This window comes from Carex rostrata, chromosome 21, assembly GCF_964058835.1.
Source record: "Carex rostrata chromosome 21, lpCarRost1.2, whole genome shotgun sequence".
NCBI classification, from domain to species: domain Eukaryota; kingdom Viridiplantae; phylum Streptophyta; class Magnoliopsida; order Poales; family Cyperaceae; genus Carex; species Carex rostrata.
This window is the reverse complement of record NC_135938.1, coordinates 3,201,978-3,228,522: the sequence shown is the minus strand read 5'-3', so window position 1 is coordinate 3,228,522 and position 26,545 is coordinate 3,201,978. Positions and strand designations below refer to the sequence as shown.

The 26,545-nt window shown below is 36.2% G+C and overlaps 5 protein-coding genes across 6 annotated transcripts; 2 read left to right on the top strand and 3 right to left on the bottom strand.

The window, feature by feature from the left end:
* Positions 1-334: 334 nt before the first annotated feature.
* Positions 335-5,542, bottom strand: ABCI15 (trigalactosyldiacylglycerol2). Of its 2 annotated transcripts, XR_013517889.1 has the most exons (6): positions 4,768-5,542; positions 3,060-3,389; positions 2,202-2,317; positions 1,069-1,159; positions 653-829; positions 335-461 (listed from the first exon to the last, which is right to left on the bottom strand). XR_013517889.1 is itself a non-coding variant. In XM_078322875.1 (5 exons), the coding sequence occupies exons 1-5, from the start codon at positions 5,236-5,238 to the stop codon at positions 737-739; spliced, it is 1,101 nt and encodes a 366-aa protein (XP_078179001.1). In that variant the 5' UTR covers positions 5,239-5,542; the 3' UTR covers positions 627-736. The 2 variants fall into 2 exon arrangements, 1 of the variants encoding a protein (XP_078179001.1); XM_078322875.1 differs by lacking the exon at positions 335-461 and having other exon boundaries at positions 627-829.
* A 2,954-nt stretch (positions 5,543-8,496) lies between these two features.
* On the bottom strand, positions 8,497-12,921 carry LOC144573358 (replication protein A 70 kDa DNA-binding subunit A-like). Its single transcript, XM_078323121.1, has 3 exons — positions 12,525-12,921; positions 10,419-11,981; positions 8,497-9,497 (listed from the first exon to the last, which is right to left on the bottom strand). The coding sequence occupies exons 1-3, from the start codon at positions 12,794-12,796 to the stop codon at positions 8,678-8,680; spliced, it is 2,655 nt and encodes an 884-aa protein (XP_078179247.1). The 5' UTR covers positions 12,797-12,921; the 3' UTR covers positions 8,497-8,677.
* Positions 12,922-16,839: 3,918 nt separating this feature from the next.
* LOC144573652 (cation/H(+) antiporter 28-like) lies at positions 16,840-18,133 on the top strand. The gene is made up of 2 exons (XM_078323425.1): positions 16,840-17,336; positions 17,518-18,133. Exons 1-2 carry the CDS (start codon positions 16,840-16,842, stop codon positions 18,131-18,133), a joined length of 1,113 nt encoding a protein of 370 aa, XP_078179551.1.
* LOC144573651 (cation/H(+) antiporter 28-like) lies at positions 17,533-19,957 on the top strand. The gene is made up of 3 exons (XM_078323424.1): positions 17,533-18,788; positions 18,877-19,205; positions 19,654-19,957. The coding sequence occupies exons 1-3, from the start codon at positions 18,231-18,233 to the stop codon at positions 19,955-19,957; spliced, it is 1,191 nt and encodes a 396-aa protein (XP_078179550.1). The 5' UTR covers positions 17,533-18,230.
* A 677-nt stretch (positions 19,958-20,634) lies between these two features.
* On the bottom strand, positions 20,635-24,787 carry LOC144573216 (cruciferin (DUF506)). Its single transcript, XM_078322930.1, has 3 exons — positions 24,063-24,787; positions 21,975-22,191; positions 20,635-21,421 (listed from the first exon to the last, which is right to left on the bottom strand). Exons 1-3 carry the CDS (start codon positions 24,399-24,401, stop codon positions 20,934-20,936), a joined length of 1,044 nt encoding a protein of 347 aa, XP_078179056.1. The 5' UTR covers positions 24,402-24,787; the 3' UTR covers positions 20,635-20,933.
* Between the last annotated feature and the right edge of the window lie 1,758 nt (positions 24,788-26,545).

The following is a 26,545-nucleotide window of genomic DNA, read 5'->3' as shown; positions in this document are numbered from 1 at the left end:
TTGATAGATTTTGGAGTTGGTGTTATATAGACTGAAATGACACTAATGTTATATTAGCCATATTCTAAGAAACGCTTAAAATAAATGCCCAATTAATTTATATTAAAATATAAACGAAATTTGCAACGAAAGTAATTGGGGTTAACAAAATGTAGATTTTGCAAGATTTATTCATTTCTGAAATTAGGTCAAACGTGACGTTATGTAGAGCCACCGTAAATTTTAGTGGCAGAAAAATAAAAATCTTTCTGTAAATTAGGGAAGTATCAGTTTTCGTGAACAGAAAACAAATGTTTGGAGAAAACTTTCATCCAGGTAGGGCTCACAAATGCGCTTAATCTTTGAAAGAAATGTGAGTTTCATTAGCATAACGAAGAAGAGTAATATTTCAAATAAAAAAAAAAATGACATCAGCAGCACAAGTTTCAAAAATGGTAGAAGTTAGGATGTGCGCCATTAGATGAATTCACATCCTCTCCAATACCTGATAAGGGAATCTTTTACAATTACTAGATCTGAACCGTTCTTTTTAACTTGCACGAATCTCAAAGCCCAAAAATACTGCCCAACCAAACCAGTTAAAATTTAATCTCAAACCTTAAAGTGAGGGTGATCCTCTGCAATACCGGAGAGGGTATGCATTCCCATTAGACAGTCTACTAAGGTATTGAAAAGTTCCTTAAAAATAATGACAATAATAAAATCAACACAAAATCGACTATGGCTTGAGCCATTGTTACAATAGTCTACTAAGGGATTTGATAAGCAACTTTATGTTCTTTCTAGTGGCCTCATCTCCTGTAAACCCTGATATGTCTGAGCTGATACTCTGCATATAACAAAGAAGAAAAAAATCATTTTATTTAGAGACAGCAAGGATCATATCCTCATTATTTGGTACCGTAACAGTGAGGCATATTACTGGTACTACTACGTACAGGAAATATTTCAACTCACTATTTTTTTTTTTTTTGGGTACATTGGTTTTGATTGGGCAAAATTGCTGGTACATACGTGAAACTTGAATTTGGGATGTTTCCAAAAAAGCTCAAAAACAGGAAAAAAAACCTCAATATTCTTGAGAGTGAAGATCAGGGAATATATAGACTGTCGAATGAGGTCAGAATTATCTGGAATCAGAACCGAAGATTGCAACCTCCTGCAATAAGATCCACCGAGTAAAATCTTAACAGTATCTAATGGCAATAACAAACTTCAAGGTTCATAAAAGAAGCATCAAATCTTATTAATGCTCAACAGCCCCTAAAATATAAAGAATCACAACAGTCCCTAGATTTCTAGTATTTTTTGAGAAAATCAAAATATTGTAAGATGTTAACACCACAAGTATCATTCATGGATGGAATATATGCAAGGAGTACCAAGGAATAATAATAGAGTAGGGTTAAAATGCACCATTGGCCCCAACCATACTCCACATCTCTATCTCTGTTTTCAAAGTTCTAACGGTCGATCCGAACCGCTCAACATGATATCCACACTAAAATGTGCTTAGAGACCAAATTTTATAATTTTTTGGAAATATTTTACTATTTTTTTTAAAAAGGCACAAAATCACTGTTTTGGACGGTCCAGTACCTATCTAAAATAATAGTAAAAAAATTTCAAAAAATATAAAATTTGGTCTCGGAGCACATTTTAATATGGAGATCATGTTGAGCGGTTCGGATCGACCATTTGAACTTTGAAAACGGAGATAGAGATGTGGAGTATGATTGGGGCACAAAACCAGTGGTGCATTTTAACCCTACTCATAATAATATATGTTTTTCCAGTACTTTGTCAGCATGGCAGTCATGACATGACCTTTAATTATTTCGGTATAATATTACTTTGGCAGCCATTTTTGTCATTTCATAGCCCTTAAGAGTCTTTTAGCTAATGATAAGACAAACAGTGTTAAAACTTAAAAAGTAAAAACAGCCTGCAGGGAACTTTTTTTATTTTTTAATTTCTTCAACTGTAAAGGTTTTGTTAAAAATAATACAAATGTAGGACCTTTTTGGAACCTCTAAATAACCTGCAGCTTCTATTAGAAAATGTGTCACTTTCATTACTGGTAGATCAAATTTATTTCTAGCCATTTGTTCTGATCAAATAAGGCGGCACACAGTGCACCTCACCCAATAAAGGTATTGGTGTCATAAATCTTCCACAAGAGTAAGCAGAAAAATATAGACCTGAAATCTTTTGTTGCTTCCGCTAGACTTTTGGTTATAGTCTCAACATCTTTAATCAATGCACTATCTCGCACCTCACTCAATAAGGGTTGTACATCTCTGGCCAAGACTTCGAGCTGTCATGTCAATACATCAGGCATAAGAAAAATAAAAAATAAAAAAGGGAACGAAGTCAGGGTCTATTGAACAAATACCATTAAATGATGTGAAATTTAATTACATTGAGGCTAATTTGATAAAATAAGGACAGCTGAAAACAATTTAACATTGGAAAATATGGTGGCACAGTGACCATGTCCCTGTATTGGCAGAAAACCCAGCTAAAATTAGATTTACAGGAAAGGACCATATTTTAGTAACAAGAGTTCTGCATCAATCCAAATGAAATGAATTTAAGGTTAATTACATGATCACATATTAAAAAAATGTGAAATTTGTGCTACATTGTGAGTTAAAGGAGGTGACATCAGGTAAGATGAAAAGCTCATGATTGGAAATTAGTTAACATAGAGGTGCGATAGAGAAATGATGTTGACAAAACACGAAATTTGCAATGGATGGAATGTTATTAATAATGGGCATTTCATGCATGATCCCCCAAACCTGATAAAATTACATATTCTACAAAGTTGAAAAATACAATCGGCCTTGTACATTTCTTCAACAGCTAACCAAACTACCTCTCATTGGTCACAAATTCTTTCTAGTTTATGACATTTCATAAAGTTCCCAAAGAAACAGGGAATGATCGAGCGCAATAAAGTGTATCAAATATTTTCCCATTGAATAGGTACTTCAATAAAAAAAATGTTTTGTAAAGGGCACAAATGAAATTATATCTAATAAAAAAGCAAGCACCTTTTCAAGCAGGGGCTGTGCATCTTCCATTAGAGAAACAACCTTCTCGGCCAACTTGTAGCTCTTAGCAACACCAATACTTTCCATCTCTCGGCCTAGCCGTGTAAAGATGCCAACCAAAGCATCCAAACTAACTCCAGTTTGCCCCATAATTTTCTCCCTGTCACATAAAATAAGCCCTTGCTGGGCACAATCAGGGTCAAGCGGGCCCACTGATGGGGTGGGAAGTGGGTCCCGTGGGGTTATGTCGATAATGGTCTCCATAAGCAGCCCAGACTGGTTCACCTCAACTAGTGAATTTCGTGGTACAATAATTTTGTCATCGTCAACCTGCAAAAAACAAATACTGACTGCTACATTGGTCAAATTGCATCTTGGTCCAAATAAACTTGAGGTTTTATAATCGAATAATTTACATAGGAATGGCCTTCTACCAGACAAAAATGATGGAAAAAAAACCATGTACTCAGAGGTGAAATTGGTCCAAAGGAATAATAAGAATATAACTTAAAGTAGAGAATAGAGCTAAACTCATGCAAAATGGACATATTTATTCATTCAATTGCGTGTAGTCCTTCCAATTTTTTTTGAGAAAATGATGCATCAACTGGCTAAAATAATGAAACTCGTGGTACAATAATTCAACTTCTGCCTACCACCTCTAAATTGATGGCAGATCTCAAATTTTAGTCCTTGAACTTCTCAAAAGAAGTAAAAGAATAAAAAAACATGTTGGACACATTCATTTACAATATATTGGTTTTTGACTTCCAGAAAGAAAAGGGTCTTTCATTAGATAATTTTGGGTAAAGATATTGACAGAGATGGTTTAGCTTCATGCAGCGCACCAGTCATATACTATTTTATTGTCTATATTGGCCGTGCATTGTATGAAGCCAAATTAGCTCTATCAATATCTTTACTTATTCATCCTGGACTTCCATTTCAACAAAATCAGTCCCTAAATTTTCATTAAATTATCTTAAATGAACCAAGATATTAATTTTGGAAGAAGCTAAAGGACTATGTTCATTTTGAAAGTTTAAGGAACCATTTGGTGCAAATAAAATTTTACGGACCTCCTTGGTTTCTTGGGTAAGTCCAAGGATCAATTTGGTGCAATTAAAGTTCAGGGACTACTTCATCTATTTTATATTTGTTTGCTTATTTATATATTTGTTCATTTTGTTTGTTTGTTTATTTGAGAAACTTCAAGGACCAAAACATGAATATGCCCTAAATTTGCTGACCAATTTATAGGTATTATTGGTTAATATGTAAAATAAACATGAATATTGGTTAATAAAAAAATATGTAAAATAAAACAATGGCAAATGCCTAACACAGAGATTGCAGAATCTCAACCAACTTCAAGGAATCATGTTAGGACTAAAATAAGTTCTTCTTTTTGACATAAAGTGATAGGATCTTCCAAAGTTAGGATTATATCATGAACCAGCTTATAATATAGTTTCTTACCGAGAGCAAATTGCCTAAAAGAACCAACCCCTATGCACATATGCATGAATCACATAGATGATCAGAAATTAGAATAAGATAATAAAAAAAATGTGTAGTTAATAGTTAAGACAGGAAGACAACAAAAAATATGAGCTACACTTGCCAAAGCAACATGGCAATAGTAATAGTGAACTACATTCCGAAAATAATTACTTGAACATTCTAGAGAAATCGGAGAAAAGCATACCTCCACAGTAGCATCAATGCTTTTGAGTGAAGAATCAACCCGAACCACATTCCCCACAGTGACACCCCGAATCCGTACCGGCGTACCAACACAGATACCACAAGCCTGACTGAATTCAAAGACGGCCTGATACTTCCTAAACCTTGACCTCAACTGAAACCCTCGAAGCCATGCAAGTGTCAACGCAAGAATTGCCGCACCAGAAACGAAGAAAAGCCCAACTCCACCTTCCCATATGCTCTTTCGGCCAAACCCAAAGTCACTTAACGGCTGTAGGGTTTTCCTAAATAGAGTTTTAGGCACCTCTAGTGCGACGGTTAGTGGGTTACTGGGTGATGGGTTCAGACCTGGATCTGAGGAACTGGCATGGACCAGGAGAGGTTTGTTCGTGTAGGGTTTTGTGGAGACATAAGGCCGTGAGGTTAATAATGGTTTTGATGGAGAGGAATGGATAAGCGAATTTGTAAACATCTCTTTTTCGATTGAAAGGATGAATACTTCAAGTCTTCACTGTAGCTTGGTTGGTCAATTCGGCGAACACTTGACGACCATCTGGCGTGCGAGGTAATAGGTATCGAATTTGTCAAAAATAAAGTTACTTTTGGTTGGATTTGGGGACGAACTGCCGAGAAATTGGTGAAATTCTAGATTCAATTTTGGAAAATTGGATCGAATTGCGATGAGAGATTAGAGATGGTACCGACAGAGACAGAGAGAGAGAGCTTGAGTCAGTTCCTCTCCAGTATCGCATCCATCTTTCTCGCTCGCTCCGAGGTCGCTAAGAGAGAGGGAACTAAATTGGGTACTGTATTTATGATTACACTGATTATTCGGTCCCACAATGATCAGTTATTGATGCGGTGTATGTACCATGCTCAAGGAAGAATTTTCCAAGAGAAAGCTGGCTGCCATACGCATGGCCGTATCCTCTGCAAATTGGTGGGCAGGAATTTTCTCCAACCACTGTAACGAGCCAATTGGAAACTGACACCTGATATTTAACAAAGGGAAAATTTCCCAATGCCCGTAGAAACTTTTAAAATAACATAATATTCAATATCTCCATTAAAACTTAATTTTCTTTCCTATATCCTATTTATCTATCTTACATTTTATTTAATTATTTTAAAAATTACATAGACAAATATACCCTTTCATCGTATATACTATTAGACTGTAAACTAGGGTCCAAAAATCGGCACTTTCACTCAGGTCCAAGGTTCTAAATAGCGATTATAGCGCTATAGCTTTTAAGATCCGAAAAAGTTATAGCGCAACCATAGCTAGCTATTTAGAATCATTATAAAAGAAAAGCGGTTAAAAGTGTTAAAGCTTTTGAGGTCCGAAAAAGCTATAGCGCAGTTATAAGCTATAGCTAGCTATTTAGAACCCTGCCCGGGTTAGAAAGTAGATCACCCGTATGTTGGGAAAATTGAGGGCTCTTCATTAATGACCATTAGAACTCAAATCTCTTCAAGTTGTTGACGGGATTGATATTGCTATGGCGCATGCTATTGCAACAGATTGGAAGTTGCTTATTTGATGCTCTGCCATTGCTTGATGAATTTCAGCTATTCAATTGTAGTGGAGTGTCGTGCTTGAATGGAAATTGAAACAGATGAATAGATGGCGAACGAAGAAAAATAATTAAGTAGTGTTTAGACTTCTGGAGGTGAGCCGTGGAGAAAAAAAAAGAAGAACAAGGAGGATGGAAGGAGGCCATTAATTATTTTATAAGACTGACTAGAAGGAAGATGAAGCATCTCAAAAAAAAAAAAACTCTTATTCAATTTTGTTACAAATTTAATGGACACCTCCATTTTATTAACAGAGTATATTTATCTATTTAATTTTTAAAATATTTAAATAAAAAGTAAAATAAATAAAAAGAAAGAAAATTGAGTTTTAACGGAGATATTGGATATTATAGTGTTTTCATGAGTAAATTGATTATTTTGAAAGTTTCCATGGATACACGAGAAATTTTCTCTTTAATAAAATATGAGATGATTACCAAAACGAGCTTCAAAAGTTTCTCTTTCTCAAAATCAATTTATGGTAGATTTCTCTAGATAATTATTTTTAGTATTACCGTAAATATTTTGTAAATAGGAGGCAAGATTATTAATTTTTGTCGATACACTATAAGGAATTTTAACAGTGTCAAATAAATTATTCAGATTCAATTCATTAGAGTAAAAGTTTTGTGATTCAAAAATAATTCAGACATAATTTGAAAATAATTCAGATATATCTGAATCAGAGATCTCAGTCCCACAAGAAAGCAAAAAGAAGAGTTATGAGAAAAATTCGAAAAAAATTGACAAATAATTTGTACAATTTAAAAAAAGTTTGTAAAATTCGCGAATAATTCATAAATCTTGTGACTATGATAGTAACATTGTTACATGAGGAGGGTTCAAATGCCTCCATCATGCCTCCATTTTAAAAAACTTAAATAACTCAAAGTTTAAAACTTAAACGTCAAAATAAAACCGTTAAATATGATATATGTTATTTTCTCTATATGCCCATAAAAAATTATCACATTTTAATTTTACTTTTATGTGAATCAATAAGTTAAAAATTCAACGTCTAGAAATTATCCACATTAGTAGATATTTTTGCAAGCTCAAGATGACAACCAAAACAAAGTTAAAATGTCATAATTTTTTTCACGTGCATAGATAAAATGACGTAGTTCACATCCAACAGTTTTATTTGAATTTTAAGATTTAAATTTTGAGTTATTAAAGTTTTTAAAAATGAAGGCATTTGAACTCTGATCGAGAATGATAAAATATGTAAGTCTTCGGAACTCTATCCTTCGAGGTACCTGACTCAAGCAAATTGAAACAGATGGCCCAGATTTACTCTAAGCCGGTGCCTATTCGGGATAGCGCAGGGGGCAGTTTTATCTGTGCTTTAAGATTCATATCAAATTAAAAGAACGATCGTAAGCCGTCCGTTTCAATTGTCCTCAGCCAGTAACATGTGGGGATGTGAATTCCAAGTCTTCGGTCTCCGCCTCTCAACGAATTCGCATCCTCTGAGATATCTCACATGGTACGTGACTTTTTGGAAAATCTCAACAGTTCAACTCCGTTCTGTACGAATCTCAAAGCTCAAATAATACTCGCCCATGTGCTATCTCCGAATAGGAACCGGACACGTCGGTCACACAAAATATGAGATGTCTCAGAGGATACGCACTCCTCTCAACCCGCTCCTCAGGGATCAATGATATGTGGATCATTGTTCGGTTACAAGTGATGCGTTGATTTTATTTCTAACTTCAATTAAATTCATCTTTTTTTGTTGCATCAGTATTGCCTATAATTCCAAATATGAGTTGGTGAGTAACTTGCGTTTTGTATTTCAATCCTTTCTTTATTCATTTCTTTAATAAAGAAATATATTTTATTCTTTCAACTGGCAGGTAAGATTTTTATGCTAGTCTACAAAGATCATAACAAAAGTTCCTATGCTTGCACATAGGCAACAGTGTGTTTTGAATTTTTATGCTAGTCTATAAAGATCATAACAAAAGTTCCTATGCTTGCACATAAGCAACAGTGTGTTTTGAATTACCTGCTTGAATAATTAAATTTGAGCAAAATTAGGGTATGATGTTTTCACCAAGAGGAGTTGGTGAGCACACCTTCCAAAGAAGAATTAGGTCAAGCCTCAATTGACAACAAAAAATCAGACTTTCTAACTAAATAAAGCATTCGTAGTAACCATCTTAAAACCAAAACAACACATCCAAAGGTTCAGTTACATTCCATTACACCAGTAGCAAGACCCAAAACGCCACAACCATAAACTACATCTTCCACACAAAAAAAACACACAAAAAGAAAAAAACAAGAAAAGAACATTGAAAAAACAAAACACAGAATATACAAACTCAGAAAGTACCAGCATACGAATTGTTACCGTACCTACTTGGTACATTACCAGAGCCATACATCCCTGCACCACCGCCACCTCCTGCTCCCATATTAGGGCAATCTCTTGCCCAGTGACCTGGCTGCTGACAATTGAAGCACACAGTTGAATCGTTACCAGAACCCATACCTGCGCCACCCCCACCACCACCTCCTGCCATATTAGGGCAATCTCTAGCCCAGTGACCTGGCTGCTGACACTTGAAGCACACAGTCGTATCATTACCAGAACTAAAACCAGCACCACCCCCACCACCAACAGCGGAATTGTTGATTGGCCTATTTGCAAAACCACCACCACCACCACCCCCAACTTGTCTGTTCATACTCACAGGACAATTCAGTGCATTATGCCCACTAGACCCACAGCTGTTACAGTATGCCATTTGTTGCTCCCTTGCCCCCACATACAAATTTGGCCGAGGCACAGTGTTATGGTATAGGTTCGGAGTTGGATTTTTGTCCTCTAACAGCATTTTGTCAATCAGGCCCAGTAAATATTTGCTCTCTGTCGATGGGTCCACATTTTCAGCACCAAGGACAGTTGATTTTACCTTCTGCTCATCATTGTACATCTCTTCCTTGACTTTTAATTTGAAGATATATTGCTTGTAAAGCACACCATGAATGATTTCAGAGAATCTGTTATCATCTTGTTCTTCATATTTTATGAGATAGAGATCTTTTGCAGGCATACCCATTATCTGTTCACCAGCTTCTTGAAATGCAGTCACATATATACTACCAGTGTGGTCCTGGATTTGGAAGTTAAGCAGATACCTGTAAGATAAGAGGTGTCTTGTTAATAGCTTCTGAAAAAAAGTACAAGTGCTCACTGCACATCTATTTTACCTCAATTGACTACCCTGCCACCTCTGCAGGGGCATTTTAATAATCCACACACCCAAAAATTTGCAAAATTCCTAATTTTAAAAAGCCAGCATCTACAGTGCAGAATATTTAAGAATCCTGACAGAGTTACAAGTTGCAGCATCACCAAATTTGGGAAAAAAAAAAGTCAAAAACATAACATCTTAATGCCTAATTTTTTAATTTGCATTATGTCCAAAAGTCCAAAGCATCCATTAAGTATGACAAACCTTCAGCAGTAAAATAACATGATGGTTTTTCCTAGAGTAAGGCTTAGGTGCTATGGATAGCATAAGGCCTTCCGTGCTACGGCCTAATAAATCTATCGTATAAATTTCAAACTTCGATCTAAGTAGCCCGTAAATTGGTTATATAATGAACTTGTAGAATACTAATTTTTACTATTTTTGGAACTTTTTATATTTTTTATGATTTATGAAAGATGGCAAAAAAATGACCTAAAACATTGACAATTTTCTTTTATTTGTAAGTCATTTTTTGTCATCTTTCATTAACAATCAAAAATAGTAAAAATTGGTATTCTACAAGTTCATTATATAACCAATTTACTAAGCTACTTAGATCGAAATTTGAAGTTTATACAATAAGTTTTTTAGACACGGAAGGCTTTATGCTATCCATAGCACCTAAGCCTTACTCTTTTTCCTAATATAAAATAATTTACCACAATATTCCTGGACTAGGTGGCTGTTAGAAACACTTGCAAGAAAACACAGAATTATGGAGCACATAAATGCATAACCAAAACACAAACAACGTTTGATAAGCTACACACCAACCATACTGCTATGACAATAATAGAAAACCTACCTGTAGTCACACTCCTGGAAATTCTGATCACATTTGTCACATCTCCAAGTACCATCCCCATTATTTGTCACCTTCTTATTACACTGCCTATTGTTGGTTGTCGAAGGGCATGCAGTGTAATAGAAGTTGTCAACCGTAATAAATGTAACTGTGCCTTTAACGGTTATATAATCAGGCTTTTCTCCACGGCCCAAACCCTCATCCTTAATCTGACTAGCAGTCTTTCTGTTGTCAGCCCGACCAGCATTCACACCTGTTTGGGAAGAAATGGACACAGTGGAGGCACTCTTCCCTTCCATGTTGTACCAGTCTCTCAATTGTTGTGCCTCCACACAATCAGGTTCAACAAACAGCTGGCTACCAGGTATGCCACTAAGAGTTTTACCATTGAAGTCATTGACCCTACACCCTTTGACAGCCAGGATAGGAAATTGACCAGAATCACACATGGACTGGAGCTGCTTCCCCTCTGAATTTACGGAACTGCCCCAGAGAGACACTTCCACACTCCGGCCAGACATGTCCTTGAGCTGTAGTGAACGTTTAACAGTCTCTGTACCATTTTTCTTCATCACAATACTTGGAGGGCTGATAGAAATTACCACACCAATCACATCCAAAATGGTGTCACTCGGCAACGATTCAATGTCGCTTATTTGGCGAAAATTAAAAGAAACTCCAGGGATCTTGCTGTCATCTTCACATGGTTCCACCATGGACCCAGAATCCAAGGTCATCTCATACTCATGATTTAGCATGTTGAACTTCTTGTTAGCCGGCTTAATCGATCCTCCAGAGATCAAGTACACCTTTCCAAACTCAATTATGGGATAGTATTGTTCAGCTGCACTGTTAAAGCATGTCACACGGATCTCACCCCCTTCTGAATCTATCAAATCAAAAGAGAATACCTTCCCATCTCCTTTAGGGTTGTTATAAGCCCTTAACTCACCTTTCGAGCTAACCCTAGCTTTAATGGTCCAGCGGCCCTGGAATGGGTTCAGCCTTGAAATTGGGCAGATAACCGCTGGGGCTTCATTCTTTGCAATAGGTCCGCGGTTAACATACAAAGGAGGTGGCTGTTGCTGGAAAGGTGACTGTTGAGCAGTCCTGGAATAGGGCTTGCTGCTTGAGACTGTACTTGCTGGAGGGCGAAACTGAAAACTTTGATTCAGGCTCGGGTTCTCAGGTTTTGCACTTTGAAGATTGGGTTGGTTCATCATGTTTCTGACATTCGTGCTTGCACTGTATAAGGGATTGTTGGAATGATTACTTGGGTTCAGGTTTGGGTTATTAGGTCTTGGGTTTTGAAGACTGGGTTGGTTCATCATGTTTCTGACATTTGTGGTTGCATTATACGAGGGGTTATTGGAAGGAGGCTGCGGTCTGGGGTTCAAGGAGGATCCAGTTTGGGGGATTTGGCCCATACTGTGGGTTTGTGGGCTGGTACCACTGACAGGAGTATTACCAACGGAAGGACTGGCCACACTCTCATACAACCTGGGTGTTCCAACGACCTTGCATTCGCTTTGTAGAAGTTCTAACTGGATTACAATTATTATCCTGGATTATAATTGAAACAAATCAGAATATTGCAAGATCACCAATTCCTCAAAAAAAAAAAAAAAGAGGTACTCAAGCAATTCAGTAATTATGAATGATTTTATCCTAGGAAGATAACCACAACAATTTTATAGAAAAGAGATTGCAATGCCACTAGTACTTAAAACCTCATACATTTGCACAGAATTAACCAAATAAGTAATTTCTCAAGAGTAAGCACCACTAGTACCTATCTTTTAGAATAAGATAAGTAGGGACAATCGTATTAGCAAAAAAGGATATGTAATTACCTAAATATCCGTACAAAATCAAGCGGTGACAATTATATCAGTATTACCACCGAGTACCTAACATTATTTTTTCCAATCTCTACCAACTTCTCCCCATTAAAGCAACTAAGGAACCAAATAACAGATTCTCAATTAATATACTATCGAATTAACTTAAAATATTGTTGAAGCAAGAAAGGGCAATAATGAACCCTCAAAACAAAGAAATGCAAAAATGAGAAAACCCTAAATGGACCCAATAGGTAGATCATACCTCCTCCCTTGAATCTGATTACAAATATACTCGTTCAATCGCACGATCGAGCCCGTTTGCAGACTCCCGCTCTTGACCATTGGGTTCAACTGCGTCGCAAGCATAGCCTGCTGCGTGTGGGTCCCATCCGACAATAGCATGCGGTACCTCTCTGTGGAATTTTGCACTGAGCTCACGAGCCTCACATCGCTGATCTGGAGCACCGGATGCGTCCCCTCGCCACCACCTTCAGATATTTGCGCCACCGCCCCCGCAGACAGTTCGCGCTCCATGCTATTTCGCAAAATAAGCCTCGGAGAGCGAGAGAAATTGAATCAAATGATTTCGGATTGGGGTTTAGATTTGGGATAGTATTTTCTGGGAAACCGTAGAGAGAGAGAGAGAGGAGGGTTTTGGTTTTGAGAGGGAAAGAGGAGCGTCGAAAAAGAAATGGTGGGAAATTAATTTTATTACCGTCCTTCGAACGAAATAAATCTACTGTTATTCATTTGGAATAACAGGAACCTGTTATTGGGATTCCAACCGTTGATCTTTGTCAGATTGGTGCATCAAAAGTTTGAACAGTTGGGATCGGAATAACAGGTTCCTATTATTACCAAGGAATAACAGCAGATTTATTTCCCCTTCGAAGTGCGAGCCGTGTTTTGCAGAACGGTCCTCTTAGAAAATAATTTATCAATACAAATAATAAAATTCAACCCTTCTATCTGAAGCTTTGTAATAAAGAGGAATGTTGAGGTAACATTTGTAAGTTGAACTATTAGGTGGGGCCTTAGAGCATCTCCAACCAACGGTGATTGCTTACGGCGGAAGGAACAAGGATCCATATCATCAAATTGCGTAGACTAGCCGTACTAGTAAACGCAACTTATAAGGCATCATATTATCAATGAATTGTGGGCCTCACGTACCATATGTATGAATTACTGCTCCGGTGTAAAAGGTACGGAAATAAGGAGGTCCTTTGTAGCAATATTCTCCAAAGATGGGAAGTTTCGACCGACTGTCAGTCTGTCAGAGAGCCATCAGCCCACGAACTCGCGAGTTGATGCCAAGAGGCGATGGATCTGATGTGGGTCGGATATTTTACGGCATCCATACGGGCCTAATTTCGGCCCATATTTCAATATAAAATAGGCCCAATATATTGACCCGATAGCAGACCACTGGATCATGCTCTTTCATAATAAATATATGCATATGTAGTTATGATTTGATTATTCTCTATTCCCAGACTAGTATAGTATCATATCTATATATTTTATTTTGATTGGCATTGGTTGTTGTGATGTTGTCTAATTGAAAAACATATATCTGATAATATATATTAATTATCTAATTAAAACATATATCTAATAAAAAAATTTATGAGAGTCAATAGGAGGGAGGAGGAGAGAGCGGAAAGAAGGGGAAATGAGAGTTCTAAAAGTACATTGTTAATTATTTTTATTTTTTTTGAAAACTTTCACCTGCAAAGTTGTAAGGAGGAATTGAACTCTCGATCTTTGAATACAATAATTCTAGGACTTTTTCCTAACCAATTGTCAATTGTTCTACCTCCCCTTTCTCATTTTGTTAATTATTTTAGAGCGATATTTTGTTTGAAATTTTTGGAAAGTATGACAATTTATAAAATTTTCCCTATTTTATGCGGCTTTGTGGCTATTGCTAATTTGCTATCACCAATTTTGTCATCTAATTTTTTTTTTGTTAATTTCGTACGGAACTGCAATTGCATATATTCTTTCAGAAGTCAAATTTATTGTTACAAATTTCATCTTACAACCCACTACGTGTGTTCAAATGGTCGGTTCAGTTGAAACCGAACTAAAAAAATTAAACCAAACTTTTTTCTAGTTTTCAAAAATAGAACTGAACCGAATCGATTAAACTTATAAACTGATTAAGAATCGAACCAAACAAACTGAAGTAAATTTCGGTTTGTTCGGTTCAAACCGAAGTAAACATATTGATGTCATTATTAATGAAAATTAAACATGTTCATACATAAGTTGTTCAATTCCATACAAATATGTAGATGTTCTAAAATATTTAAATTAAAATGAAAAAAAAAAGAAACAATAATTGAACCAAACAAAATATAAACTATACTTGAACCAATATAATTCGGTCGGTTCGATTTAATTGATTTTGAAAAATCTAAACCAAACCGAATCATTTAAACCAAAATAATTCAAAAATTCAACCCAACCGATCCATTTTGAACACCCCTACTGCCAGGTGGGGTCCATTATACTACGAAAGTGATCTCTAAATAGTAGCAGCCAATGGGACCTATCAGTAGGGGTGTAAACGGTCGGATACGGATCGGATAGTGGTCTTACCGTATCCGTATCCGTTATAATTTTTCGGATACGGATACAGATACGGATACGGATCGGATATCGGACGGATACGGATATTTTGCATAATTGGCTTGTTAGTTACAAAACACCTATTATATTATTAAAATATTAGTCACTAATTATGTCATAGTGTTATATTGTTCATCAAAATATATATCTATATGCAATTTAATAAATTATTTGTACAATATGCAATTTAATAAATCAATTTAAAAACATATATCACATTTGTTGTGGTTTAAAATATAAACGGTCGGATACGGATAGTAAAATGCCTTACCGTATCCGTATCCGTTATAATTTTTCGGATACAGATACGGATACGGATAGTCTCGGATACGGATACGGATTGGATAATTTAAGTACTTTTCCGGATTCGAATTCGGACGAAATCGGATATTATCCGATCTGTTTACACCCCTACCTATCAGTGATTCATAACAGAAATTGCTTATTATGTTATGTAGCATCATAGCTCTTCCTTGACAAAAAAGCGAAAAAGTAAAAACACATATATAGAGGGACATTATGTTTAAAATTTCAAATTGCTCAAAAGAAATTCCATTCTATGCTAAATTTGGGAAACAATTTATGTCCTTCATTTTTTCCTTTTCTTTTAGATAGTCTTCTAAATAAAAATTGTCATTTTTGCCCTTTGGTGCTGCGCGAAAGAACGCGGAAGAAAAGAAATGGAGAATCATTCCGACTGGTGCTGCCCGACGGTTTCCCCTGCTCCAGAAGAAAAGAATGAGAGAGAAGGCGGAGGTGAAGATGTATTGTTTGAAAAAAAGAGCGGAATCGCGGGGTGTTAATTTTGAACGAATTATGCCACCTCTGATTTGAAGTATAAAAACACTGTTTGAATATTGACTCACTTCTAATCTCTCTCCTTCTTTCTCTTTAATGAGAGATTTCTACCCCTCCGTTCTGAAACACAGCCTAAATTGTTGCTCTCAAGTTCTAATCCGAAGGATTTAACAGACTTGGCAAAATTACTGAACAAACTAAAACCGCTTAAGCATTGAAATGCTCCCTCACCACATACCTTAATTATCCTGATTTGCTGATCCGTTTCAACAAAAAGTAGATAATTTCTATTTTTTTTTCTACGGCTCCCTTTGATATGCATATACTCTATCCGTTCCTCCAATTAGGAAAAATAATAATAATAATAATAATAAAAAATAAAAAAAACAAGGAACAAAAAAAAATTGAATTTTGTCCAAAGGACTTTGTATAGAATCTCATTCAAAATCAAACCGTACCGTTTGATTTGCTTTAAGATTCATACAAACATATTTGAAACTTAATAACTTTAAATAGCTCTGTAAATCTAAACCATCTGTGTAAATTTTAACACAAATCAGACAGTTTACAATTGACTTTGGATGAGATTTTGTCCCAAGCCCTTTCGACAAAAACTCCACCCTTAATGTGTATGAATTTTTAGTAGTCCAAGTTGAATAAGTAGTTAGTATAACGCCTTTGGAGTTTGGACATTATTACTTGCTCCCATCCAAAAATAGAAAAATAGGGATGAAGAGAATAACAAAAAAAAGAAGAGAGATATAAACCCCTAATGCAGTCTGTTCTTCCTCCAAGCTCTCCTTCACCATGTCATGCATAGGCTCTTTTTGTTACAATTCTTGGCTATTTCTCCTCAAAAACAGTCTTAGAATACAAAAAACAAAGTTTTCTAAGCCTTCAATAGCAATGTCAACAAGAAAGAAAGATATTTTTGATGAACCAACATGCAAGTTGGCAGGACTTTATATATCAACTTCATATGAAACCATGGCAAGCCAAGTACTTTTCGTTGCCTTCCTTGGAAAGTTGTTATACACGATTGTTCGACGGATTTACATGCCGCGTCTCTTATCAGATATGCTTGTGAGTGCATTCCAACATTTCATGTCTAATATTATTATCATTTTTTATACTGAACACTAATGGAACTTGTACAAATGAAGGTTGCCATTATAATATTCAAAGTTGGTCTCATAAGAGACGTCTTTGAGGATCGTCGAAGTCTGTTATTTGAAAGGTGTGGCAGCTTCATATTCAGCGTTTACTTCTTCGCATTAGGTTTAGAAATGGACCCGTTCTCTGTTTTTGACCCGCCAGGCAATGACGGATACATCGCCTATGTTGGCATGCTATCAACACTAGTTATTACTGCATGTTTTCAAAAGGTGCTTGTAAACAATAAAGTCGGCCTCCTAGCCGAGAACACGGTACGTGCAAATTTGGGATTCGGGTTAGCACTTGCAACTACTGGGTCCCCATTGCTGACCCGCCTGACAACTGAGCTGAAACTTTCAAAAACAGTAGTCGGGCAAACTGCTATTCGTGCAGGGATTTTCTCGGACATGATTGCGACATCCTTAATGTGCATCGGGAATTTAATTTTTCATGATGATTTCACGCTCAGCGAGTCAGAACAACGGTAAGTATATCACTATTGCTATGATAGTTCCATATAGCCCCTGAGATTGATTATAACTTGTGTTCTTCTAAAGGAATGGATTTGAATGATATGATTTGAGGATAAGGACTGTAATACCAGTTGTTTGAGTCCCTACAAACTGTGCTAATTTTAACATTTTCATTTTTTTTCTTGATACAAGGAATCACCCATTTTATGTGGCTGGAATAGTGGCAGAGATAATATTTTTGATGGTTGTGTCTAAGTGGGTGCTCAACAAAATTAATAACCGCAACCCGGAAGGGAAGCCGATGAAGAGCATATACATGATAGGTCTACTGGTGGTGGTGCTATTACTGTGCTTTCTTGATAAATTGCTACATATGGATGCAAACCTGGCTGGATTCATGATTGGATTGGCATTGCCTCGTGAAGGCCGGGTCTCCCGACTTCTTATAAACAACCTCAATTTCTTTCTCAATTCTATCATCTTACCTTTCTACCTTGTCAATATTTTCTTCAGTGTCAGAAAATCTGAGTTCAATCTGAGCCCAAAGGTGGGTCATCTCATGGACATGCCTCTGTTGTGGCCAAAGCTTTTAATTTCATTTGCAATTGCCAGTATTGGAAAGGTTTCTGGGACCGTTGTATCCGGGCGATTTTACGGCATGAGATGGTTAGATTCCATAGCCTTGGGTCAAGTTCTCAGCTTGAAGGGCTACTACCACATTTTTTGTGCATATGAAGCATGGGTACTAATCAATTTCAACAGATTTCTCCAATTTTCTTTGGTTTTCAATTTCCAGCATATTGGCTAGTGATCGAAACTGATCAAATAACGATTCCTTAATTTTTCTTTTTAAATCTTGATTTCAGAATAACTCGATAATCAACGATACCTCATTTATTGCTCTGATGTATATGATAATTATCACATTGGTAATCACACCTCTGGTTGGGTTCGGCGTAGCTGCATGGGCCAGGAGTAAGGCAAGGTCAAGAAGGATGGGTTTGCAATTCCAGCAGTTAGATGCGGAGCTACGAATTGTGATGGGGCTCCATGACCCACAAAACCTGCCCATAATGCTCACCTTGGTGGAAGCGATACGGTGGAACAAAGAGCCCAATAAGGTGACACTATACGCAAGTGACATGATCGAGCTAACCGAACGGGCAGCTGCCACACTAGTAAAAGGAGAGGGTTCAGATCCAGTAGAGGTGACAGATGAAGAGATAATGGATATGAGGAATCAAATTGGGGAGGCACTAGATAAGTTTCGTGAACAGACCAATGACGAGATCAATGTGCGGCGCCTGTTAGCCATCTCGTCATTCGATGACATGTACAAAGATATATGCATGTGTGCTGAGGATGCCAAGGCGGTACTCATCATAATACCGTCTCACAAGAGCCAGAAAATTGATGGGTCCATGGACACCGGTCATCCCGGCTTCCAACTGGTCAATCAAAAGGTAACCTCACCCTTTTTGTACTGTGGATGTGTATAAAATATTAAAAAACAAAAAATACTAAATCCTTTAATTCCCTGTATATACACAGATTCTCCAGCATGCACCCTGTTCAGTTGGTATCATTGTAGACCGAGGACTCGGGCATACAAACCAGGGATCGCTCTCGTTAGTTGGAAAGAATGTGGTGTTTGTGTTCATTGGAGGCGGGGATGACCGTGAAGCGCTCTCATTGGCACCACAGATGGCTCAACACCCTGCCCTAAGGCTCACGGTAGTACGTTTCTTGCCACTTCCCGGGACCTGGGGTGAGGAGAACCCACGATCCAGCCGGTCAGAAAACCTCACTCAGGCATTCATATCACACCAGGATACTCAAATGCAACTGGACAATGAGTTCTTTGCAGATTTTCATAAACGGTATGTCACAATTCAAAAAATTATCTTGTTAGTACTTAGAGCATCTACATCTCTGATATTATTAGAGTTTCTAATATGATGTGACAGTTTATAATTCAGTTTCAGGGATGTGAAAGAGTTCTTTATTTAAAAATTATGTAGGAAAATTTCTTATTAAGAAACTGGTTATAAACTCCACACTGGCCAAATAATTGGCTTATATTATTTCTCATTTTTAATATGTTGATGAGGTAGAAATGTGAGAGTTAGAAATTTTAGAGATCTTAATTTCTAAAAAATGGTTAATAGTTATTTAAAAATTTCTCATTTGAGTTGCTGGAATATGTACATGCTATTAGTACTTAGTAAGATAGTATAATAACCACACTAGTGTAAAATAGGAAATATGCGAGTCTTATCAGGTAGAACTATTTATGAGGATTAATTATGTGTCTTTTGGTCAAATTAGGCATATTGCAAACAAGGTGGTGGGGTACATAGAGAGGCATGTGGCAAACGGAGCAGAAATGGTGTCGGAGCTCCGCGCATTACACTCTCAGTACGAATTGTTTGTGGTGGGGAAAGGACGAGACCGAAAGTCAATTGTAACAGACGGGCTCGAAGATTGGGCCGAATGCCCCGAGTTCGGTGCTGTCGGGGACATTGTCGCCTCGTCTGACTTCTCGACCACTGCATCAGCGCTCATAATTCAACAATATGATACTAAGAAGCATTATAATGTAATTGATGAGGAGTTCATGCCTTTTGGATGAGGTGTAATGAATGAATGTAGTCAATTAATTACTCTGGTAGCTTTAAAAATGCAATGGTTTTTGGAAGGACAAAAATTTAAGTTTTAAGTACATATCAGGTTCCATATAAGAAGATTTTGATTGAGTTCATAGATCATGTCTCAGGGAATACAGGTATACAATAACAATCTGAAAGGTTGTGAAAAGAAAATTCATATCAAGAATTTACCACCTCATGAGAGAGAAAAAAATAAAGTTGCTTTACCAGGAACTTACCTTAATTAATAACTAAAATTAGGCCAAACTGGATTTATTCTTTTAGATGAATGGTTCAAAACAAAGTGGGTGTTTGTATTATTCCACGTTATCACCTTTTTCTTACTTTTTTTTTTATTCCAATCTGATATGAACGATTAATCTACCAACGGTGCCAGACAAAAAGGTTAAGATTCCTAGCTTTGCTTCTTGATAGAACACAAATGGAATATCTCAGTGGCTTTTGTTATAAATTGCACCGTAAAATATTTCTATTCAGGCACCTCTATCATGAAAACAGCTAGCATCTGTTGTATACCATTATAGAATTCTCACCTTGTAAAAATTAAAGAGCCGCGTTGAAACCAAGTTTTCTTAGTGTCAACACGCTATAGCACAAAAACAACGAAAATAAAAAGATACAAAAGACTTGTTACAAAAAATGTGGTAAAAATGAATTTTCTTTTTCTTTTGTGTAAATTTCTCATGAGCTACAATAGGGAACAATGGCCAAGAATAAAAAGAATTTGTATGTGAAATACAAAATGATATCCTATAAAGCAAAGGGAAAAAAGAAAAAAATTGCCTCAAAAAATGGCTTGTGATAGAACTGCCTCTCAAACTGACTCGAAAAATTTGCCTCACCAGCTTTTGGGAAGTGGCTTCTCCATCTTATTCAAAATTTCTCATCTTTCAAAAACAAAAACATGACTGTTAATCAAAACTTATGATCCCCCCATTCCTAATTGTACCCGATTACAGAGCTGCGGCGCCTCTCGAACTTGACTCTCCATTTCTTATCATTGGTAAGTGGCTTGAGCATCCTCTCCTGTCCAATCTCAGACTGAAGAGATAATTTTAATTTTTGAAGATGATCTGAACATTGCCGATGATTTTCACCAGGACCACCGAACTCTCTCTCGTAACTTGTCTCCTTCCTCACATGCTTAGAAAACCACTTGGCCTGGAGATACGCTAACGATCTCCAAGGAGGCAATGGCATGGAGTTCAACTTTAGAGAGTACTTGGCTGCATCGACCATTATTTGCAAAAATTGTTTGAGCCTTGATAAGGTACCAACATACACAGCCGGTAAAGAATTTAACAAGGCATCATATGATTCTACTGCTCTTGCTATTTCAAAATGACTTCTGAAGTCAATGTCAATAATAATACGGTCAACTGCACCGACATTGCCGCTGAAGATTACATCAATGTATTCATGATCACCTGACAATGGAAAACTAATGAGAGAGCTAAATGACAGTTGTTGAAAATTAGCATGTTTTCTAAAAGAACTATAGCAAAATGTAGTTTCTGGAATTCTCATAACATGTAGAAGATAATTACAGGGTCCATCTTGCAACATTTATTTGCTGCACAAAGACAAGTTTCCTCTTTGTAAATTGCATGAACATACTTCAGGTTCTAACATCACAACAGAATCAATTGAGCAATGCGTAGCATCCAGAAGAAGCCCAAACTAATTTACAGGGATATTTCTTTTGGTAAAACAAGTACACCCTGAGTATTCATTTAATCCCTACAAACCTTTCTAAAGATACCAAAAACTTCCCAAAACAATTTTTTTACCACATATCGAAACTTGTTACCATGTTTGCATCCCTATCATGCAAGTGGAAATGAAATGGATCCCTACGGGTTTCTCTCACCAAAAAAAAAAAAAAAGACATGAAATGGATCACAGCTAAGAAAGAAAATTATGGAGTATGTCATCTAAGAAATACTGAGCCCAAAAGCAGGGGTAAAGTGGTAAAAGTACCTCCAGGAACCCTGTCGAGGGTTTGCCATTTGGAAACACACACAGCCGCATCATAGCCAGATAATTTTAGGAGTTTGACCAAAGAATGCCGCACACAGCCGAGGTTGCAGTATCCTTCTTTTACAGTGTGAAGGTCACATTCTTCAATTGATAATAAAAGAGAGTGTACAACTGATAATAAGTCGCTCTCTTGCTGATCCATTTTTCTTTTGTATATCTGAAACATTGAAGAATCAAACAAAAATTTAATCAGCGATCAATGATTTTCATTTGTTTCTTGACTTATCTATACCATGTTATGTTAATTTGGATACTTGGATATCTGTACTGTATGTAGCTGAGTAGCTTCCAGTTATATGTATTAGCTAAATCCAAATGTATGTATGTCTCTAGTTCTTCTATTGTTGGAAAAATTCAACAGAAGTTAAGTAGTTCCAACTTCGTGATTGGTACCAATTCATTATAAACAGGAACAGTGTGATGGTGCAATAGACATGTCGTGGTTTTGTGATTTCAGTTGCATTTCCGTATTTTGTACGACAAGTACTGGTATTGTAACACCAGGTATAGGGTAACAGAAAAACACAAGTGTACCAGTACAAAACTCTTCGTTCAAATAAAAAAAAATTCTGACACTTAAAAACTCTTCTGCACTCAGTACAATCTCCTTGTACACACTCTTAGTTCAAGAAATTTTAAAACTATTTGAGAATTTTAATTCAAATCTCGGTAAGAAACTACGAAGCTCCACCATAATCAAACACAAGTGATTTAAATTTCTTCATCTTAAATTACTCAAAACTTTACCATTTTTTAAAACAATTTCTTTTCATTATTCTGCAATCATTACTGTGGTCTCTGAAAAAAATGAGCAACGCGTGGCATGTTTTGGGGCTTTGAGGCTCTCCATTACACTGGTCCCCTTTCCCATTTATTCGTCTTTTATTAGTGGTTTATATTGAATTCGCATCCTCTGAGATATCTCAAACTTTTCGTGACTTAATGGAAAATCCCAACCGTTTAAATACGTTCTGCACGAATCTCAAAGCACGCATAATACTGTAGTTAAGATATCTCAGAGGATATGCACTCGTTTATATTATGGTTGTGCTATTTTCCTGATCCCGTATTCCTGTTTCTAGTTGCTTCTAGGCCACCAACACGGATTGGGTTCACGACTCATGAAGGAAGAGGGATGTATGTGCTGGACTATCATTTAATTATTTACTACAAGTTGGGGCCCACTTTATTTATTTATTTTTCCCTGCGTCTGATCTCACGGGACAGAATTTTTTTTAGAAACCATAAATAATAAATAAATAAAAAATTACTAAATCAAATTGATTATTTTGTTTTTTACAAAAAATTATAAAAACAAAAATGCCATTGCAATCTCTTTTTTTTTGACCGAATTGTTATTTTGGTTTCAGCTATTTTCACAAATTTAAAAAAAAATACGTTAAAAAATTATAAAAAAATACATAGAACTGAATTGTCATTTCGATCCAAAAAATATATATATTTCGAAACCAAAATATTATTTCAGTTTTTATAATTTTTGTAAAAAATAAATAAAATAATAATATTGGTTTCATAAAAATCTTTTTTCTAATTATAGTTTATAAAAAAAAATTCACGGGACAGGGACAGGTCATTGTGGGGGCTTTAGATCAAAGGTCATTTGGTTTGGTTCTTATCGGTCTAAATTAATCCAATTCTACAGTTTACTGACTTGCCAAATTAAAAGCACAAATCATCATGACAGTACCTAGTTCATTGGTATGCTTTAACACCTACCTAAGCTTTCCATTTACCAACAAAAAGAAAGAAAAAGGACCTAAGCTTTGAGTTAAATTTCCAAGCTGTTCGAGGACATAAGCGGAAAACTTGGTCTTTAAAAATAGCTAAAAGCCGAAAAAATAAAAAATAGAGAAAATAAACCATCTTTGCCTAGAAATTTCTTATGAAGTCCTTTCTTAAACATAAATTCACAAAGTAAACCAAACTTGGATACGTGCAAGCCAATAATCCATCGAAATTTTACACAAAAACTTGGAAAATTATATATAAATATGGTGAAATTCTTACCGAGATCTTATCTGCGTGTTGTGCAAGATCCGATAACCCGTTATCGCTGTCACTACTGCACCTTGAATCCGTACCGCTGCTGCCATTTTCCAAAAAATCGCTGACCATTAACGCTAGGTCATGTTCGCTTTCGTGGCTAAACCCACCCATCTCTTCAGGCCCGTTAAGCCTCTTCCAAAAATCCGCTCCAGATGCAAAATAGATATTGCGGTTCTTCTCGGATCCGGATCCTATTGCGATGCCACGTGATTCCAGCCCGATAACACCTGGTTTTGCCATCCTCTGTCTCGGCAGAGGCATCTCACGAATTGGCAAGCCGAATTCCTTCGCCAATAGCATTTCAAATTCAAATGGAACCACTTTGTTGTAATGCGGCTTTGTTTTATATATTTTGCATCTTAAGCTGGAATTGGGTACGAATTGAATTGGATATTCAAATTTCAAAAATCCAACCTAATTTCTCCTTGGTAAATGAAACAATCAAGAAAAAGAACGGAAGAACCGAAAATTCCCAAAAATTAAATCAGGACCTCTGTTGTAAAGTTCTATGGCAATGCCGAAAAAAGAAAAAGAAAACAAAATCGCAAACTTATCAGCTAACCCCCAGTTATAAGATTAGAACTCCCAAATCCAGCCCCAATTCGGGCTTAATTTGGGATTGAAACTTGGAAGGGATGAACCGATAAGAGAAGCGAAAGAGAAAACTAAGTTGAGAAATGAGACAGAAACAGCGAAGAAAGGCGGTAGCAATATATAACATCTACATCAAAAATGTGAAATGACGATCTTGCCCCCGAATATTTCCCGTATTTGCTCAAATAAAGTTAGGTGGTCCCGGAGACGTTGAGTAGTTGCGAATCAGAATCTCTCGTCCATCCATACATTAACTGCATGTAAAGCGGGTGAAATCTTGAACCGAACGACCCGCTACGCAAACCATCTTTGTAAAAATTAACAGAAAATCAGAATTCTTCACAAGGGCCCCGCCACAAATTTTTTTTTTTTTTTTTTTTTTGAGTGGAAATGCCCTTAGGCTTCCGCCACGAATTTTCTTTCGAAGGGAAGCGGTTGAAAACTTTCGAATTCACGTAATTGTGACGGTCTGGATTTAATGCTTTGATGAGATCTGAACCGTACGATTGTTAATGGGCAGTTGGCCGTAGCAATCCGATTTGGTTCAAGCTTTCATCATGGTTTCTGGATTCACTGCGGATCCTTCAGTGTGTCTGTTAATGTGTCTGTAGAACATCCAGCGATGCATCTCAGCGCATACTCACAAGATTCGCGAATTAACTCCGAATTAAATCTGAATAATTCATTTTTTTTATTGATGTCGAACTGAACCCCGAATTACACCTTACATTTTCAAAGTTTTCAAAGTCCAAACAGTTGATCCAAACCGTTCAACATAATGGATATTTTAAAATGTGCTTGAAGATCAAATTTTTCATTTTTTTTTTATTTTTTTACTATTTATTAAGTATTTTACAAAATTATTATCTTCATACCATTGAATTTTTGTACCCATCTTAATAAATAGTAAACAAAATTCAAAAATATGTAAAATTTGATCTGCAAGCACATTTTAATATATCAATCACGTTAAACAGTTTAGATCAACTGTTTGGACTTTGAAAATATAAGGTGTAATCTGGTGTCATAAAAAAAAATGTATGTGAATCCCTCCTCATAGAATATATATTCATCTAAATTTGTAACCAATTCACATCATAATCCGATAAAAAAAATTAATTCGGTTAAATTTGTTATATAGAATGAGAGGATAAATTTCATTTTGTGAGAACAAATAAAAATTTGATTAGTGCCATTTAGAGAACTTTATGTGGTGCAGTGTATGCAATTTTTCATCCTGGGATGCAAAACCATTTTTAATATTTTTAATGACGTGTCTAAATTAATTCTAATTAAAATAGCACCATACTAGTTGTATTTAGGTGCAAATGCTAGCTAATGATTTATTCAAACAACTAACAGAACCTAAAAGGGCATATATAAAGTTTTCGTAATGCAGTCTAATTCGCATTAAGATTCGTGCGAATTTTTTTAAAATTTTATGTGAATTAAATGTGCACAAATTCTTGGTGCGAATCAGACGGCTCTGATCGAACATCTGGCAAATTTTGATCAAATGCATGTTATTGGTCTGATGTTCATCAAACTACACTCACTTCAAATTCTTTAATTCTATGGGGTTGTCTGACAACAAGGTACGATTATATTTTAATTTATGTTAAGAAAATCATTTTCGGTTGTTTTAATGAGGTTTAATTCGTAAACGCTAAGAAGTCTTAATTTAGAATTAAGAGTGCCTTAAAACTTATATATATATAGAGAGAGAGAGAGAGGGGGGGGAGAGAGAATGGCTAAGCTTAAAACGTTTTTTTCTAGCTTCTGGAACAAATGATTCGGTTTTCCGATTTTCAAAGTCCAAACAGTCAATTCAAACTATTAGATATTCAATC

Excerpts from the sequence above, each read along its gene's own strand:
- LOC144573651 (XM_078323424.1), top strand. The coding sequence starts at position 18,231 with ATGTATATGATAATTATCACATTGGTAATCACACCTCTGGTTGGGTTC. Across the intron at positions 18,789-18,876 it reads TCCAACTGGTCAATCAAAAG|ATTCTCCAGCATGCACCCTG; the intron begins GTAACCTCACCC and ends GTATATACACAG. Across the intron at positions 19,206-19,653 it reads TTTGCAGATTTTCATAAACG|GCATATTGCAAACAAGGTGG; the intron begins GTATGTCACAAT and ends TGGTCAAATTAG.
- LOC144573358 (XM_078323121.1), bottom strand. The coding sequence starts at position 12,796 with ATGGAGCGCGAACTGTCTGCGGGGGCGGTGGCGCAAATATCTGAAGGT. Across the intron at positions 11,982-12,524 it reads AATCAGATTCAAGGGAGGAG|GATAATAATTGTAATCCAGT; the intron begins GTATGATCTACC and ends ATTATAATCCAG. Across the intron at positions 9,498-10,418 it reads TTCCAGGAGTGTGACTACAG|GTATCTGCTTAACTTCCAAA; the intron begins GTAGGTTTTCTA and ends CTTATCTTACAG.
- LOC144573652 (XM_078323425.1), top strand. The coding sequence starts at position 16,840 with ATGGAACTTGTACAAATGAAGGTTGCCATTATAATATTCAAAGTTGGT. Across the intron at positions 17,337-17,517 it reads CTCAGCGAGTCAGAACAACG|GAATCACCCATTTTATGTGG; the intron begins GTAAGTATATCA and ends TCTTGATACAAG.
- ABCI15 (XM_078322875.1), bottom strand. The coding sequence starts at position 5,238 with ATGTTTACAAATTCGCTTATCCATTCCTCTCCATCAAAACCATTATTA. Across the intron at positions 3,390-4,767 it reads GCATTGATGCTACTGTGGAG|GTTGACGATGACAAAATTAT; the intron begins GTATGCTTTTCT and ends TGTTTTTTGCAG. Across the intron at positions 1,160-2,201 it reads GAAGCAACAAAAGATTTCAG|GAGGTTGCAATCTTCGGTTC; the intron begins GTCTATATTTTT and ends ATCTTATTGCAG.
- LOC144573216 (XM_078322930.1), bottom strand. The coding sequence starts at position 24,401 with ATGCTATTGGCGAAGGAATTCGGCTTGCCAATTCGTGAGATGCCTCTG. Across the intron at positions 22,192-24,062 it reads AACACGCAGATAAGATCTCG|ATATACAAAAGAAAAATGGA; the intron begins GTAAGAATTTCA and ends TCAATGTTTCAG. Across the intron at positions 21,422-21,974 it reads CCTCGACAGGGTTCCTGGAG|GTGATCATGAATACATTGAT; the intron begins GTACTTTTACCA and ends TTCCATTGTCAG.